At 41.3% G+C, this 17,987-nt stretch overlaps 1 protein-coding gene across 3 annotated transcripts in view; it reads left to right on the forward strand.

Moving 5' to 3' along the window:
• The window catches only part of USP24 (ubiquitin specific peptidase 24), a 137,763-nt gene that overhangs the window by 108,896 nt on the left and 10,880 nt on the right, over positions 1-17,987 (forward strand). For 2 of the 3 annotated variants that reach the window (XM_072730826.1, XM_072730825.1), the window contains exons 53-62: positions 736-831; positions 1,484-1,587; positions 3,115-3,228; positions 7,475-7,571; positions 9,874-9,990; positions 10,431-10,523; positions 12,281-12,383; positions 13,875-13,996; positions 15,279-15,392; positions 17,256-17,321. In XM_072730826.1, the coding sequence (XP_072586927.1) occupies positions 736-831; positions 1,484-1,587; positions 3,115-3,228; positions 7,475-7,571; positions 9,874-9,990; positions 10,431-10,523; positions 12,281-12,383; positions 13,875-13,996; positions 15,279-15,392; positions 17,256-17,321 (1,026 nt within the window). Of the gene's footprint in view, positions 1-735; positions 832-1,483; positions 1,588-3,114; positions 3,229-7,474; positions 7,572-9,344; positions 9,374-9,873; positions 9,991-10,430; positions 10,524-12,280; positions 12,384-13,874; positions 13,997-15,278; positions 15,393-17,255; positions 17,322-17,987 lie in introns of all 3 variants that reach the window. The other variant, XR_011995997.1, reaches the window with a different exon arrangement.

A 17,987-nucleotide genomic window follows, 5' to 3' on the forward strand; every position in this document is an offset into this window, starting at 1 on the left:
GCCACAGGTGGATGAGTGGGAGGGCATGGACACACTGCTGGATTAACTTACTGTCTGCAGAGGAAAAATAAGGTTCATACCTATGGTTTAAACTAATGTGACAGTGAGGACATTGAATATCTACTCTGTGCTTCATGCTTTAAATGAATCCTTAATTCTTAAAATGCTCTCGTGGAGTAGTGGGTTTTATCCCCATTTTTAAGATGGAAAAACTGAGCTCAGAAAAGGAGAAGTGACCTGCCAGTATCACAAAGCCAGGATTTAAATTCAGAATTGTCCAACTACCCATTCCAGGCTTTATATACTAAGTAATTAAAAGCTGAATAGCCAGAACCAGAGAATTTAAGAAAAGTTTGGAGTGTTTTATTTCAAGAGAAAGAATTAAGCTCTCCAATACAAGGAGAGCATGGAGTTAGTTGTATTTGGGAAAGCTCTGTTTATCCTTCAACCCAAAAGAGCAAGTTTGAATTCACTCGTCCTTCATATGGTGGTTTTCCTAAATTTCCCAAAACAGTTTGGTTTGATGAATAATAATTCACCTTTCGCCTTCTTATATTTGAAAGGAAGATTTTCCTCTCTCCTTTTTTAAAATTTCAAAGTTCGAGAGAAGGGTTCTTGTGAATCCTTCTAACCTAATATAAAACCATTTTTGCCTAATGTACCATTAAAAATGTCTTTCATGTACTGAATATTTTGCCTTGTGTCTTAAAAATAATTACTAATTTTCTTTTGTAGATGGTGAGAGATGAAAACCTCAAGTTTATGAAGAATAGAGATGTGTACAGTAGTGATTATTTCAGTTTTGTTTTGTCTTTAGCATCATTGAATGCTGTAAGTACTAGTTGGCTTGTTAGTAGAGGACTAAGAAAGGAGCATAGTTAACTGTCAACTCAAGTGTTCAGTGACTCATCCTCCCCCTGGGCTGTTAGCACTCAGATTAGATGCCTGGAACATTCGCACAAACTTGTCACTTACTGGGTGATGTTAAAGTACAGGCAGTGCTCAGAATGTGTACTGCAGATTGTGAATAGGTACGGGTTTCCACACACTGGCTTTTTCAAATGCTCTTCAGTTTTATAAAGAATCTAAGAATAGCCATGAGGTGAATGTTGGGCTTTGTGGAGATTAATTTGTCCTAATTTGTCATCAGACATTCTGACTCAAGATGAACTTCTAAGTACTTCTATTTCTTGAGTATCGTGATTATAATTTGCCAGTAACAGAAAAAACTTTTAGTCTGTTGACAGATTACTTACCATCCTGTGGTCTAAAGGCTCTATTTTGAGAGGGCTTCATAAAAGAAATGAAAAGGATGTCTTTTCTTAACCTTTTAAAAAATTTAAATGGAACACTTTCTATAATAAGCTGGCTAGATTTTTCTTTTTAGTACTTAATTTTATTATGTGTCATTATTCAGTTTATAATATGTAATAATCTATAAAACATCAATGTAAAATACCATCTCTTTTCTCCCTCTCCTCAGACTAAATTAAAGCATCCATATTATCCTTGCATGGCAAAGGTGAGCTTACAGCTTGCTATTCAGTTCCTTTTTCAAACTTACCTACGGACAAAGAAAAAACTCAGGTAAGAGGTGATGTTTTGAAAGTCTTTTGTAGCAAAAGGTACTGATGAATTTAACTAAAACTGAATTTATAAAATCAAAGCATTGTGAAGGCACCCAGTATATTCAAGTGCTTAAGACATGATTAATCCCTTCCTATCTTGAAGGGATTTCTAATCTCATAGGAAGGATGAATAAAGCAGAAAAAGCAAGGCATTAATGCCGTACATCTTTGGAAATTGGGCAAAATCCTATCCAGATGGATATGGGGATTGGGTTGGTGTTAAAGACATTGATATTCTCAGAGGACTTTGGAAGGCAAAAGCAGAGAAACAAAGGGAACAATTCTCGGTGAAGGGAAAACCTGAGTATTGGACAAGACTTACCAAAGAACCATGAATGACTAGTATTTTGCTCATACATGTAAGGAACTCATTGGAAATGAGATCAGATGTGGGGTTGGATGACCACATTGTATGCCCTGAGCACCACAGAGGAGAGTTGGAACTGTGTTCAGTGGGAGATCGTGGAGTGTTTTTTATTGTAGCGGGGGCAATACATTCAGAGACACTCTAGATTTTGATTAGATGTTATTCACCATTGGTTGTTATCTTCAGCACCTGGAAGGTGCCTGACACATTGTGGGTTCCGGGTAAAATTTGCTTCGTTATTGGGTGAAGGGTGAAGAATAGTTGCACACTGGCTGGAGCAGGTGCCCAGAGCAAGGAGAGTCTCGAGGTGAGGAAGACAGGGACAATTAGAGCAGCGTGGTTCTGTCCTCCCCTCTGCGGGTGAATCTTTCCAACTATGCAGAGGTTTGGGGAAAGATGTTGCAGTCAAGAGACACTTGAGAAGGAACAAATAGAATGGCTTTCAACTTCATTTTATGTGTAATAAAGATATGTTAAATGATACCTCTTGTTATTATTTAATTGAAAAAGAACACATACTATATTCCTTTTAATGTCTGGCATAGAACTAAGGAAATGTCATTACTTTTATTGTGAAATTTGCTCAAGCTGTCTGTGCATTGCAGACTTGCATTTTCATCTTGTTTGTAATTACCATTTTGGGGCATGAGGAAATAGAAGGAGTGTTACCGGAGGTCACAGGCAGTATAGTCATTATGCTTCTTTGTCTACCCAAATGTTTTTATTCCATAAAGTAGGATATTAATGATTGTAGCAATGAAGTATAAAAATATAGTAACCTATTCTGAAAGTGGACATTTTACAAATGTAAATTAAGCAAAACAAAAGGCCACAGTCAGTCATTTTTCCCAATTGAAGTTGTTTGAAGAAGATGCAGAAGATCAAAGCTAAAGTCTTAAGGCTTAAGTTTCTTCACATTTTTGCGGGGGTGGGGGGGAGTAGAAAAAATGCCAGTCCTTGGCTGCTGAGGTGCATGGAGCCATGTTGTTAATCCGCAGTCACTGGGTATCCATTCACCCTCTACCCCACCTCCCTGAAACAGGTTAAATCACAGTGACACTCTGTGGGGTCATTTACTGGGGCTGTACTCCTTACATGTCTGTCTATGCTTTTTTAAAGGGTTGATACTGAAGAATGGATTGCCACTATTGAAGCATTACTTTCCAAAAGTTTTGATGCTTGTCAGTGGCTAGTTGAATATTTTATTAGTTCTGAAGGACGAGAATTAATAAAGTAAGTGTCAAGATCTTTTAATTAAAAGAAATCTGTGCCTCTTCCACTGATTTAGAACTGCTCTTTCTTGTAACTATTTTTATTTCTTCTTGAAATTACTTTTCTGATTGGAGTCAATTTTGACCTGTCTTCAGTAGAAGCATGAGGAAAGTTTTCAGGTCACTCTAAAGTCATTCTTTCTAAAACCATCTCCGTTGGACTAGACTCAGACAAGTGTTCGGTGAGCACAAGGAGAACATGTGTGCACATCGCTACATGCTCACCGGCAAGCATGACCTGAACTCCTGCTGTGGCTCAGGAGATTCCAGAATATGTGTCCCCTCCCTCAGGGATCCACTGTCTGATGGCAAGGAAGGGAGGCTAACGATTCTTCATTACTACACCACAATATTGTCTATGTTTGGATTCTGGCAAAAATACTGTTTTTCAAAAACTTACTGATATTGTAACACCTGTGGTAGTATATTTACCTATGTACCTGTAATAAAAAATACTTTGCCTTTTCTGGTAAAGAATCAAGATGTTCAGTCACCATGGATGTTTACACCGTAGTCCCAATCATCCAGCTTCTCTTGTCCTTGAGAAGTTTAGCACTCCTGCAGGGGCACCCTGATCTCAGTATCCTTTGTTCCTAGTGGGCTCCTTCGCTGCCTATTCCACTATACCTCTTCACCCCTTGTGTCTACCATGCCAGCACACCCCACTTCCAGCTAAGGACCTTGCCTCAGACTTTGCTGAGAAAGTACGAGTCACAGATGAGCAGCCCTCTTTCCTCGGCACACCAGAGCCTGGTCTCATCTCTTTTCCTCCTTACTATGAAGTGTCCTCTCTCCTCTCAAAATGAAGCTCTATGTGAGCAAACCTTTTTCAGCTCTCATTCCTACATCCTTACCTTGTAGAATTTTCTGTGGAGTACTTCCATCAGCATGCAGATATGCTTTGGTATCTCTCAACTTAAAACAGCCAACAGGGAATTCAGAAAGCCTGTTCATTTCCCTGCTGTACACAAAGTCCCTTCCATGGGGAACTCATAGGCTGGTGACATGTTAGAGAGCTAATCAAAACTCTTGATCCCACATTCCTTTCATCTCTAGGACTGAGCTCCAGACACTGATTTGCCTACTTAATATCTCTTTCTTTCTCTAATCTGCCTCATACAGCAACAAAAGTGGATATTTTTTTGTTATTGTTGTTTTTGTTTTGTTTTAACAAACTGAATCACATTACCTCCCTGCTTGAAAATTCTTCAGTGGATTCCTGTCACACTCCTGATAAAATCTACAATCTTTACCATAACCCACAAGGCCTTGAATATGGTTTTGTTTCACTTTCCTCACATTGGCTTATTGATTCCTTAAACATGCTAACTTTTGTTTTACTGCCTAAAGACCCTTGCACCTTTACTCCCTCTATCTGGAACATTCTCCCATCCAGTCCTGCATAGTAAGCGCCTTCTTATCCTTCAGATATCAGAGAGGCCATTCCTTCCTGATGGCCTCATCTGAAGCTGGTCTGTACAGTTGGTCTGCTCTACTGTTTTTGCCTGTCCCCTCACTAAACACTGGCTTCTTGAGGGCAGAAGCTGAGTGTTTGGTTCCCTACTGTAAAACAAAGAGCATGGCACATAGTAAGCACTCAGATGTTTGTAAGTGCATGCATGCGTGCATGTGTGCATACATGCACATAATTCATAAACAGTGCGAATAAACATTTCTGTGAAGTGTGATATGTGCATGCCCCTTCAGTTTGCATTCGAGACCAACTTTCCCCCATTTTTCCAGGGTAACTCCAAAGTCTCTTCCCAATATTTGGGAAGTTGAATAAGATAGAATTGCCATATATTTGGAAGAAACATGGCAAATATTTAGTTTATTCCCTTATATGCAACCAGGCTTGCTTTTAAATGTCTCCAAAGGAACTTGGTGACTCCTTTGGGACTATGTTTGGTTTCTTAGTGTTCCTGATGGTTAAGAATCCCAGTGAATTACCTAGTCTGAATCCTTCCTGAGAGCTTATTATCTTTTTATCTTTTTATCATTCAGTTTATCATTATTAGTTGCTGGTTTTGTGTTTTGTAATTTTATAATTGCTTCTTTAGAATTTTTAACATCTCATTGTTACAGCTGAAGTAACAATGTGAAGGGGATGCTGGCTCTTAGGTCAGAGCTTCTCAGTATAGTCTTTTTTTGAGACAATGCTTGAATGTAACTATAATTGTAAAAATGTGAATTAGTACTAAATATTGTTTGAAAATTGATGCAAAAAAATTAAAACTACTAAATATTTTACATCTTTTAAAAGGTTTTTATTGTGGAAGTGTTTAAATATATAGCACAATAGCCAGAATGAGAGCCCTGCCCTGTACCACTCGCTTCCCAGGTCAGGTTATCAACACTTTGCCCATGTTGTTGCCCCTCCCAACACCCACCATTCACACACAGACCTGCTTTTTTTCCTGTAAAGTATTGTTTTTAGGATTTATTATATAGAGAGAGCATGTACGTGCACGCATGAGTGAGGGGTTTGGTAGAGGGAGAAAATACCAAGCAGACTCCCGCTGAGCTCGGAGCCCAATGCAGGGCTTGAGATCATGACCTCAGCCAAAATCAATAGTCAGACACCCAACTGACTGAGCCACCCAGGTGCCCCTTTTTCTCTCATGTATTTTTAAGTAAGTCTCAGACATCATATTTCACTATAAATTTTTCAGCCTGTATCTCTGAAAGTAGTTTTTTAAAAAACTAAGCACTCTACTATGATTGCACTAAACAAAAATATTTCTTTTATATCATCCTAAACCCAGTCCATATTCAGATTTCCCCAGATATCTCAAAGCTCATTTACCACTGCGTTTGTGCAAATCAGGATCCAAACAAGCTCCACATGTTGCATTTAGTTTATATTAGCATATATGTCCCTTAAGACTCTCGTGACCTAGAATTGCTCCTCCCAGCCGCTCCTTTGTTATGCCATTTTGTTTGATGATTTGCCCTGTCGAACTCTTCACATTCTGGATTTGTCTGCATTCTCATAGTGCCTCTGTGTCCTGGTGTCTATGTTAGGAAATTGTAGGGCAGCCCCTGATGATACTCTTTCCAAAGGAATTACACCTAAATCTAATCAAGCCTCTTGACAGGCATATTGTTATCTCTTTAACTTTCTGACCATTGCCTCTTAGAGTCTTAGTGGATTTTGAACACAGCTTTCTCTGGTGCAAATTAGGTAGCTAATAGGTAGTATTAATGGTTATGGGGAAGAGCAGCAGAGAGGGGAGGAAGGAAACACTAGTGTTGCCCTCAAACAGGGACCAGAGCAGGTTTCTACTGGCACCTGAAGGTTGTGGTCGTCGAAATTTGGCTGTATTTAAATCTTTCATGTGGAGTAATGAAAACTTTGTGCTAAGAAATATTAGAAAAGTCAGGTGGGTTTTCACTTTGCTGGTAACAGTATGGGTCATCACATCAAAGTGAGCCTGTCATGCAAAGAACAAATGTTGACTATGGAGAAGCACACCTTGGGGCACGCTCACCCCACACACGCTTCCGCCTGACCATGCCTCTTCGCAACTGGGGCTGCCTCCCCCACCACTCAGGCACCTGCAGGGGCCTGTAAAGGATTGCAGTAAATGATGCACTTGGGGGGCATTGCATGGTAGCTGACTATAACATGAACAGTACCGGAGATGAAGGAAGCCCTTGATCAACTCTGACTGCTGTGGTTATCACCCTCATAGAGGAAGAAAGGAAGGAAGCATGACCTCTTGGGCTGCAGATGCTCATTTAGGGGGGATTTAGGTAACAAGGCCTGGCAAGGGAGAGGAAAGGAAGAGGTAGAAATACTGGTTCACAGGTGGAGTAGAAGGAGATCTCTTGACTGCAGACCTTAGGATCTTATTCTGAGAAATCCCAAGGAAAACTGAGTGAACAGAATCTATGAAATACTAGGTTCTTTGCTTTCATGTGTCTTTATGTCCATTTCTCTCCTTAAACCGTTATGTTTATACAGATGCTCATTTTAGGAGAAAGGTGGGGAGGGAATCTATTTTTTAGCATCCAGGGGTCTGATTATCCTGTTTGGCCTTCTCCTTCCCTCATGAGAGTTTCCCAAAGCTCTCAGGAAGCTTGACCGAATATCTTGGAGGGATTTTGTTTCTTGGATACTAGATGGGCCTGGTGTTGGGGAGGTTGGTTTATAGAAATCCATTTTTGCTTTCTCAACATGCACCTTTTCTCTCTCTGTACTTTAGGATTTTCTTGTTGGAGTGCAGTGTGAGAGAAGTGCGAGTTGCCGTGGCCACCATTCTGGAGAAAACTCTAGACAGTGCCTTGTTTTATCAGGATAAGGTCGGTCTCCTATCTTAGATGTTATTTATACATTCTGTTCCTACCAAGTGTTTTAAATTGCACATGATAAGAAAGAGAGCCTAGGTTTGGAGTCTGGTAATTTTGGCACATAGAATGAACCTCCCGTGGACTGCCTTTCTGATAAATGCCAGGGTAGAAGGCATGCTATCCTTGCCGCCTCATATTCTAGGAGTCAGGATAGGCTAGGAATTTGGGTCTGCTCTGGTCTGCTTCAGGATTTTCTCTCTAGAGCACTCCTTTTTCAGAGTCTTCTCTCAAGAGTCTGTTAGATTTCACTGAACTGAGACTAACCTAAGTCTAGAGACTCCAGTCTAGACCACAGGCATTTTGAGCCAACTTGGCTTTGTCTCTTTCCTAATAAACTATTTGCATTATCCAAACCAACCAAGTGCCATCCATCAAGGAGCAGCGGCCAAGAGCGTTTCTCCATTGGTCTCCATTACTCCCTAGTCTTTGTTCCTGTTCTTCTGGATTTCTTCTTCCTAATTCTATTTTCTGCAACATATTTTCTGGTTTACAGTTCTACACATGCGAAAACAAACATGGTATTTATTACTATCCTCAATCCCCCACATTTTAAGTCTTAAGGAAATAAATGACATACACTGTAAGTCTGATTATTCAATCTGTTATTAAGTCCTAGCAAATATAACACTTCTTCCCAAGTTTGCTGTTTCAAACAGCTGACACTACATGGAAAACTTTGAAAAATGTTATTTGCAGATCTGATTGGCTCCTTGTAGACATTGGCTGGAGGCAGTGTGTCTCAATGAACTCAATGCAAATTCTAGGAATTGCTGCTTCGGATCCAGATGTTGGCTCTGCTGTTCAACCTTGAGCAAGTCCTCGAAGAGAGATGCTAACCCAGTTACAGTATTGGCACCCTTCCACATTGCCTGACCCAGAGGTCACTGCTAGACCAGACAGCCTTAAGTGCTTTGCTCAGGCCAGAGTGAATGAGGAGGTCAAATACACCCTTTAGGGAGGACCTAGAAGAAGACCATGTCTCCATTCCAGGAATTATTAAGAAGCTGAAGTTTCATGCAAGGCGCTGCTTTTCAATCAGTTTAAACAGCAGGACCATTTTTCTAACTTCACCTTACCTAGATGCAGAATATATAGAATCTATCAATGGGAGCCTGTTAGGATAGTTTAGATACCATTGCTTTGAAACACCCCCATGGAGCTTTTCTAAGATACTTAACATAAGGGCCTTCTCGCTGTCCTCCTTCCTGCCATGTACCAACCCAACCAGAGGGTAAAAGCAGAATTAGTGCAGTCTCCCTACAGATGGGGTCAGGCTATGGCATAGTAGTCCATCAACCTCTAGAGGCAGGACTGCAGGTAATAGGAAGGGAAGGGAGTGGTGGAGGACGTAAGCATGCGAGTCATTGCCTCAGTGAATTCTATCTGATGTCCAGCGGATGTATTTTATGTCTTTTTTTCCCCCTATAATGGAAATGGTGCCTCTGGCCACCCGCTTTATATTGTAAAGTATTTTGAAAACAAAGTGCTATATAAATGGTAGGTTTTACTGTATTTTTAATGAGTGTGACAGGACGGATGGGAATATTTCAGCCTGTGAACACCATCGTTAGGGGAGATGAGATAATAAGAGTAGTAAGCTGGTCTTAATCCTCCAATCACAGATGAATTTCTAGGGACTTGTCCAAAACCAGTTGGGGTGGGAGGGAAAGAAGAAGCAATGTGATAACCAAAATGGTTTCTAAACAAATAAAATGTTTTTCAAAGCTTTCCATGAGGCGTCAGCGGGCTTTCAAGTAAGTTCACGGTTGAGTTGATATTACCGTTGTCATTCTGTCAGGCTGTTGCGCTCCATTTGCTCCATTGGCTTGATTTCTGGCCCTTATGCCTGTGTCTGTGTTTTTTATTCTTTGCATCTGTGATTATGTGAAGAAGTAGCATAGTGGAGGGAGGGATTCAGAAATGTTTCCTCTAAACCCCCTTTTTTTCAAGAGACAGAAATTGGCTCTACAGAAAATGTGACCATGAGCCATACAGCCCTGCCCTTGAATCTGAAATCTAAAAAACAAGACTAGGCTTTCCTCTTGTTTCTACAGTACCAATCTTTCCCTGGAAGATAAAAGTGATGATTTTGTTTTTGCTCTCCAAAGCATAAATCCATCTGAATCTGAGACTGGATTGTATCAATCAGACTTTACTTTTGTTCTTAAACGGTGATTTACTTCAGATTAACCCTGTTACAAGTGTCTATCTTATATTCTTTCTCTTTATATGATTTCATCTCTCTTCTAACCAGTTAAAAAGCCTTCATCAGTTACTGGAAGTACTACTTGCTCTGTTGGATAAAGATGTCCCAGAAAACTGTAAAAACTGTGCTCAGTACTTTTTCCTATTCAACACTTTTGTACAAAAGGTAAGTGATTTTTTTTCTAGTATCTTTCCTAATCTAGCATATTTCTAGTCTAAAGGAATTTTTCATACATGGAAAAAATTTGGACTGGTCAATAGTGGATCTAAAGATACGATTTTATGAGTATTTCTTCTTAAAAATCTTAAGATCTGTGGATTCTGTTACTTGCCAGAATTCTGATACAGGTAGATTTTAATTACTCATTGAAGACAGCAGAAGGCCCCATTAGAACTAGAGCCTTAATGCATGTCTGGCAGCCAGAGTGAAGCAGTGGGAGGTTGTTGAAACTCCAGTGTTTTTTATACTACATTTTTAACCAGTACTTTATGTAAATTACAGCATTTAAAAACTTACAGGCTCTTAAAACTTCTCATTAAGTGTTTTTAATACACATTTTTGTCTGGATAGATCTATAACTTGTCATTCTCGTTATGTTGTGACAGCAAGGCATTCGGGCTGGGGATCTTCTTCTGAGGCATTCAGCTCTGCGACACATGACCAGCTTTCTCCTCGGGGCCAACCGGCAAAACAATCAGGTAGTGCCTGCTGCTGTGTGGCCCAGTGTGGTAGCCATGGTTTTGTCACCATGTTGTTTCTCTTTGTAGGTGATGAACATATTTAATCTCATAAGATTCCAGGTGCTGGTACTACATACCCTTTAGAGTTCTTTGGAGTTCAGTTGTTTTTACAGCCTCCTCGCAGAATTTAGTCTGATGATAACCCATGGAAATGACTAACAAGAATATCAGTCAGGAAATGTCCTAGGAGGAAAGATGGGCTCCAACTGGGGCGGTTTTAGAAGGCTTCAAGAAGTAGTGCACTGGGGTCTCCACTTGTCCTCAGGGACCATGGGCAAGGCCATTCTGTCAGAGATTGCTGGTGTAGAGAGCTGGTGACAGGGCTGGGATGAGAACATAAGGCTGAGCAGTGTGGCCTGACGATGCCTGCTCCATGTATAGCACTCACAGCCAGAGCGTGAGAGGGAAGTTTTCTGTGACAGTGGGGCTACAGAGATCCAAGGATGGCTCTTCTGTTTGGAGTTTCTGTGCTGGTGTGTTTCTCCCATCACCTTATGTCTTCCTTTTGACAGATTTAAAGGTGAAAAATGTGAACATGCACAGATAATAAATGCTATTTATGGAGTACCATTTATGCACCAGGCATATTGGTTACTTTACATGTTTTGCTTGATACAGTTCAGTAAAAATAAGCATTTTCCTCCCCACTCTCAAGCAAGCTCAGAGAAGTTAAGTGTTCATGTGAGGTCACAGAGCTAAAGCATCATGGAGCAGGGACTCAGGCCCAGCTCTACTTTCCCCTCCGCATAACACATCACATAGGAATGTGTTCCTGTCTGGATGAGGAGACACAGACTTACTGCCCAGAGCTCCTCTCTGCCTCCTGCTATGCCACCCGTTGCTCTCTGTAACATCAGCAAGTACTGCCACCATAGCATACTCTGTGTTGATAGTGTATTAAAATCCATGTCTTTGTTCATGTCACACTCTTTTGTATCTGGGACTCTGTTGACCCTAGCAGTAGACTGACATTAACTGTAGTTAAATAAGATTTAATGTAATTAATAGTGTCATATAATCCATATTGTTTTACTTTTATGGGGCACACATAACATTGAAAACATTTTTACTTTTCATGTTTCATTGGGTCCTCAAAACCATGAAGGGGCAGGTAGGTCATCTCTGCCGTGACACAGAGAGGCCAGGGCTATTATGGTAAAGAACTTGCCCATGTCCACCTACCACCGTGAATGGCACAGGGGGGTCGAGCCACCAGCTCTCCAGCCTCCTGAGTTTTCCCCATCATACTAGGATACGGGAAAGTTAGCCAGCACATCAGAAGCATTCAGTACCTAAACTGAATACAGAAATGGAACTGTTTGAGAGCACAAGTTAATACGTCTTTGGGGAAAAAACACTTTCAGCTAGCTTATTAAAACCCATGACGGGCAGCCCGGGTGGCTCAGTGGTTTAGCGCCACCTTTGGCCCAGGGTGTGATCCTGAAGACCCAGGATCGAGTCCCACGTCAGGCTCCCTGCATGGAGCCTGTTTCTCCCTCTGCCTGTGTCTGTGCCTCTCTCTCTCTCTCTGTATCTCTCATGAATAAATAAATAAAAATGTTTTAAACATTAAAAAAATAAAACCCATGACTTTGATCTCTTCTACCATCAAACATTGAAAAAGAATCATGGCTCAAAATAGCATGAGCCAGCCCATCCCCTTTTTATGTTATTTCTAACCAAAATAACGTCTAGTATATTTTCTCTGTCAACAGATACGTCGGTGGAGTTCAGCACAAGCACGAGAATTTGGGAATCTTCATAATACAGTGGCATTACTGGTTTTGCATTCAGACGTCTCTTCTCAAAGGAATGTTGGTGAGCTTTTATTAAATAGAGAGAGAGTGAATTTGTCAGTAATGCATGGAAACTAATAATGCTAGCAATTAAATGAATGTTACTTCTTATTTTACTGTTTGATAGTTGAGGAACACTGAAAATTATTTGTTTTAATGCATGTTAAATTTCACCCTATTTTATTAGCTTGTCACAAAAGAAAGTCAATCATTTATTTGATGGGCATGGGTCTACAAGTATTAAAAAAAAAACACTCTGGAATTAGAGGCTAATCCACAGTTCATCCATCACCATAATTGACGCAGCTAATCTAGTGGGGAAAATAGCCAAGTGTGGGCTAGAGTCTCCTAGTGTTGTTAACTTGACCAAGTAACCTGACCTTTCTGGTCCTTAGTACAAAATGGAAATATGAAAAACATAATTCCCCAGGCATAATGAGGATTTAATCAGATAAAATGTTAAAGTACTCTGTAAAGCTAAAGAGGATTCAGATGTAACTTATGTCATTGAAATGTGTTTGAATGCAAGATGTAGCTGGTACCTTTCCTGTTTTGTCCCCCAGAGCCAATAGCTCAGTCCTTATTTAGTGCAGCTGAGACAGACGTTGCCTCTGTGCTTATCCAGTGTTCTAATGTACGTGTGTACCACATCTTTACACTGTTCTAGGCCTTGGCAGGACAGCACCAACAATAACAGTAATGACATGACAAAACAGCTGGAAAGTATCCAGGGTTTTCTGTGTGCTGTGGTCTTTCCACGGAGCTCTGGGGTTAGGTGTTTAATCTCCTCAGCAAGCCTATGAGGGATGGTCCCCTTTCCCAGACAGGGAAGCCACAGCAAGGCCAGGTTCATAGCTTGCACGGGCCTCCATCAGGAAGCAACATAGGGCCTGGCATATGAGGCTAGCCTCTGACCACCAGCAGCTGTGGTAGGCATTCATACTGTGTGACCAGGAAGATCTGCTAGAAATCACAGAGCATCACTCTGCTCTGTAAGTGCCTCCTGACTCTCTAAAAGCACCACTGGGGAGCACCCCATGGCTGTGAGGCAGTTTGCGTCCTTCACTTTGACTCATACAGCTGAAAAGACTAAGGCTGCCTACCTAATTCGTGGGTTCAGACGGGTTTGTAAAAGAAAGATGTGAGTCCTCGTTTTTTAGCATGTGGGGTGGCTGGTATTTGAGGTCAGTTGTTGGAGCAACAAGTGTCTTATCCAGTGTCTTAGAGGCATTTGGACATTTTCTTTCATATACTATTTATATTTTTACTTCTTTCAAAGATTGTCTTGGGAGATCTTAAATAGTCACCCCAACAGCTTAGGCAGAAATGCTGTGAGAAGTAGACATCCTGTCTGCATGCCTGGCTTCCCCACCAGGCTGTGAGGGAATGAGCTATATGTACTAAGCTGCTGCGTGTGTGACACTTGAGAGAACCACTTCACCCTGTGGGTATCTGTCTCATGAAATGACATCAAGTGATGAAACAGGCTTGGTTTTTCTTTGGTCTCCTACAGCTCCTGGTCTATTTAAGCAACGGCCACCCATTAGTGTCGCCCCCTCCAGCCCCCTGCTGCCCCTCCACGAGGAAGTAGAGGCCTTGTTGTTCCTGTCTGAAGGGAAGCCTTACCTGTTAGAGGTATGTACTTGGTCTTCTTGAGCCTTTTTCTTTTTTCTTTTAAAGATTTATTTATTTATTTATTCATGATAGATAGAAAGAATGAGGCAGAGACACAGGCAGAGGGAGAAGCAGGCTCCATGCCAGGAGCCCAACGCAGGACTCGATCCCGGACTCCAGGGTCACGCCCTGGGCCAAAGGCAGGCACCAAACCGCTGAGCCATCCAAGGATCCCCGAGCCCTTTTCTTTTTCTTTTCCTGTTACCTACTTGGGGAAAAATGCCTCTTGTAATATCTTCTGTGTCACTCTGATATTTAGAGAAAGAATGATTCTTTCATATTTTTTAAGATTTTATTTATTCATGAGAGACACAGAGAAAGCGAGAGAGAGAGGCGCAGAGACACAGGCAGAGGGAGAAACAGGCCCCATGCAGGGAGCCTGACATAGGACTTGATCCCGGGTCTCCAGGATCACACCCTGGACTGAAGGCAGCGCTAAACTGCTGAGCCACCCGGGCTGTCCAGAATGATTCTTTCAAATAATTTTTTTTCCTGGGAATACGTGTCAGAAAGAAATGAGCTGAAGAGAATTTTTATGGTCCTCTCTGCAAGCAAGGATCAGACATCTGGCCCCAGCCCTGCTCATTCCCCCCTCCAAGTCTCAGGAGACTTCTCTCAGGAGACACTTCTGCAAGAAGATATTAGGAGTTTATTAGGAAAGGATTTTGTTCCTCATCTTTTATGTCTGTCTCTGGTTCTGGAATGCCACAACTCTGGAGCACACTTGTTTTATAAACCTCAGGAGTGTAGGAGTGGGCTGCTCACAGCCCTTGGTTGTTGCACCACTCACTGTGTGGCCCATCTGTAGCCTGAGTCCCTTCCTCTTCTTTCCAGAGCCACCTACTGGTGGCTTGATTTACATGTATAAACCTATGAGCTGTATGTCATACTGGTTTTTTAATTATGTTGACAGTACTGCGCACTCCTTTTTAAAGATTTTTTTTTTGCTTAACATTGTTTACTTTGGGGATCTATCAGTGATTCTTTTAATTTGGTGCTGGGGGTATACACTTGGGGCATTTACCTTTGAAAATCTGATAAAAGTAACTTCTGGGGGGAAAAATGTGCACATTTGCAGATTTTTTTCAGACAGACTTAGAAACCTCTAGTAGTTAAGAAAGCCTATTTTGAGGCAATGTTGAAGATCTTAAATCTGACTACATTTCAGTTAAAATCAGAAACAACATAGTGATAGTGAACTGCAACATAAGAAAAGTTTACTCCTTTTATACTCTCCCACTAGGTAATGTTTGCTTTGCGAGAGCTGACTGGCTCTCTCCTGGCTCTCATCGAGATGGTCGTGTACTGCTGTTTCTGTAATGAGCACTTCTCCTTCACCATGCTGCATTTCATTAAGGTAGGACCCCAGTGCGGCCTGTTGAAAGTTGATAGTCTGCTACTGAGACTAAGAAAGTATACCTTTGCTCTTAGGCAATATACTTCTTTTAATAACCTTAGTTGCTTTTTCTAATTATAAAAACATACAGGCTCGTTTTAAAAAAAAAAAAGAATAAAAAGAACTCAGAGTCTCACCATTCATTGCTAATCACCATGAACATTCTCCTAGGTCTCCCTTTTATTTTCTGTGCATGTATTTTAACATGATTAAAATTTTACTGTCTTTATGATTCTATGTCTTTTTTTCACTTGGCATTATAAGTATTTTTTCATATCATTACATTACCGCTGAGGATATTTCATTTACTCATGTACCATAATTTACTTAGCCATTCCCTTCCTAGCGAGGCATTTTGCACTGGGCTTAATTTTTAGCTACGTAGAATATATTTTATAGTTAATGATATGCTTTGGTGACAATTATTATGTAAAATAGCTTTCCAGCTTCAGGTCCTTTTCCTAGACAATTTAAAAATCAAAAATAGGTTGGCAATATAGTTCATAAGGAAGCTCTGACCAGTGTCGTAATTACCCTTATATGTGTTGCTCCAAGCACTGTTCTAGGCATAGTACATATTTAATTCACCCAATTCTCAAGTAGTCCTGTGATGTAAATACTGTTATCGTCACCATTTTACAGTTGAGAAACTGAGGCACAGAGTAAGTAACTTGCCCAGTGGCAGAGTGGGAATTTGAACATTGGCAGTCTGGCTCCACGGCCGTGCCCTTAACCATGTTGTTTACTGCCTTTCTAGGTCCTACCAGAAAAACCAATCAGCCTGCACGTATTTTTATTAGGTTTTTGTTTTTTAGTTTTTCATCTTTAATTTTTAATTACCTGTCGGCATCTGCTTTGTGAAAGATTAAAACATACAAGTAAGGCCAAAGCCCACTTGGCCCACTACCAATCACCATTGTCCCCTGTCTGCCCTGTCCCAAGGGTCAGTATTGTCACCTTGGTATGTATCCTTCTAGGCCTCTTTTGGTAAATTGACACTGCATATAGTAGTTTCTGCCACGCGTTCATACCTGTGTCAGGATTTGTAATAGTGACACATGAAGTGTTCACAAGCAGCAGGTGGTCAGGGATTATGTGGACACATAATCCAGGCTCTTGCTAAAACGTGTTTCCCTCAGCCTTTATCTGTGAAACCCTGTATCACAGGTGACGGAGTTTTTCTTCCTACTCTTTACTAATTATATGACCTCTGCTGTCAGGTTGGGAGAAGTCTGACTTGACCTCACAGAGTGTGAAGATTCAGTGAGCTGTGACACCCAGGGTGCCTCCTTTGTGCCAGCGCTAGTGCCTGGGAGGGTGGTAGTGTAATGCCACGTCCCCTCTCGTGGCGCACATGCACAAGGTTGCCAAAGTGCACAGCACAGTGTGACTCTGACAAACCTTCACACCTTCCTTATTATGTCTCAGCAGAGTCTGCATTTTCATAAACTGACTTTTCTTATATACGTCCTCACAGTATACTTAACCCAGAGCACATATTCTGGAAAACCAAATAGAATATGTATCTATACATATAAAGGATATGTATAGAAGCAGAAATTTGAGCCTGTTCACTAAAAGCTCTGTCTTCCTGCCTTTCTCCTCTCTCCTTCCTAATTTCATAGTAAAGTATCACAGTGTTGCCATGCCACAATCCATAGAGACTGTGCTGGTCCAGGCTTAGCAATTGGGCAAACTGAAGCCCAGAGAGGGCAGGTGATAGTGATAAGAGTAAAGTTTGCAGCCAGTTCTGGTGCTCGCCACTCTGATATGCTTTCTCCTGAAGGCTCACTGGAATTTTTATGCTTTTAAAAAATATTTCAGAATCAACTAGAAACAGCTCCACCCCATGAGCTAAAGAATACGTTCCAGCTACTTCATGAGATACTGGTAAGTGAAAATGTTCCGATCCTCTCATGGTGTTGGTTATGTTCACTAGTGAGCACGTGTTTGTAAATAATAAAGCTGTGTGTCCTTGTACCATTTTGCACTCACTTGGTCTGCACTGAGTCATCCCTGAGTACATCGAGGTCAGTCATGGTTTTCACTACTGCCTGAGAGGCAAGTGGTAGGAGAACCACCTCGCGGGGGCTCACAGTTCAGGGAAGGGGCCAGACGAGGACAGGCGGTGACAGAGCAGAGAACCAGCTAGTGGCAGAGACGGCTTTACTGTGGCTGAAGGACCCTGCTACGCACAGACCTTGCCTCCTTTAAACGTTAAGACTGCCAGAGGTAAATTGCTGGCTCTACAGTTCATTCAAATCTAAGACACCCTGGACTCTGTGTACTACTAAAGATACTGTTTACAAGCCAAGAAACTGGCATGTAATTGACTATAGGATACATTTCCGAAGTATTGAATGCAGAGAATTCACTTGTAAAGCAGTAAAATACATTATTGTTAGAAAGTAGAGCTTAGCAAAGTGGAGGGATTTGCCCAAGGCACCACGCTTGCATTAAAGTGACAGAGCCAAGATTTGAGCCAAGGAGCTGGCCCCAGAGCCCACGCTGGCCACCAGAGCTGGTGTGCAGGGACTGTAAATAAGTGGCATGACC

Source organism: Vulpes vulpes, chromosome 12 (assembly GCF_048418805.1).
Source record: "Vulpes vulpes isolate BD-2025 chromosome 12, VulVul3, whole genome shotgun sequence".
Lineage (NCBI taxonomy): Eukaryota > Metazoa > Chordata > Mammalia > Carnivora > Canidae > Vulpes > Vulpes vulpes.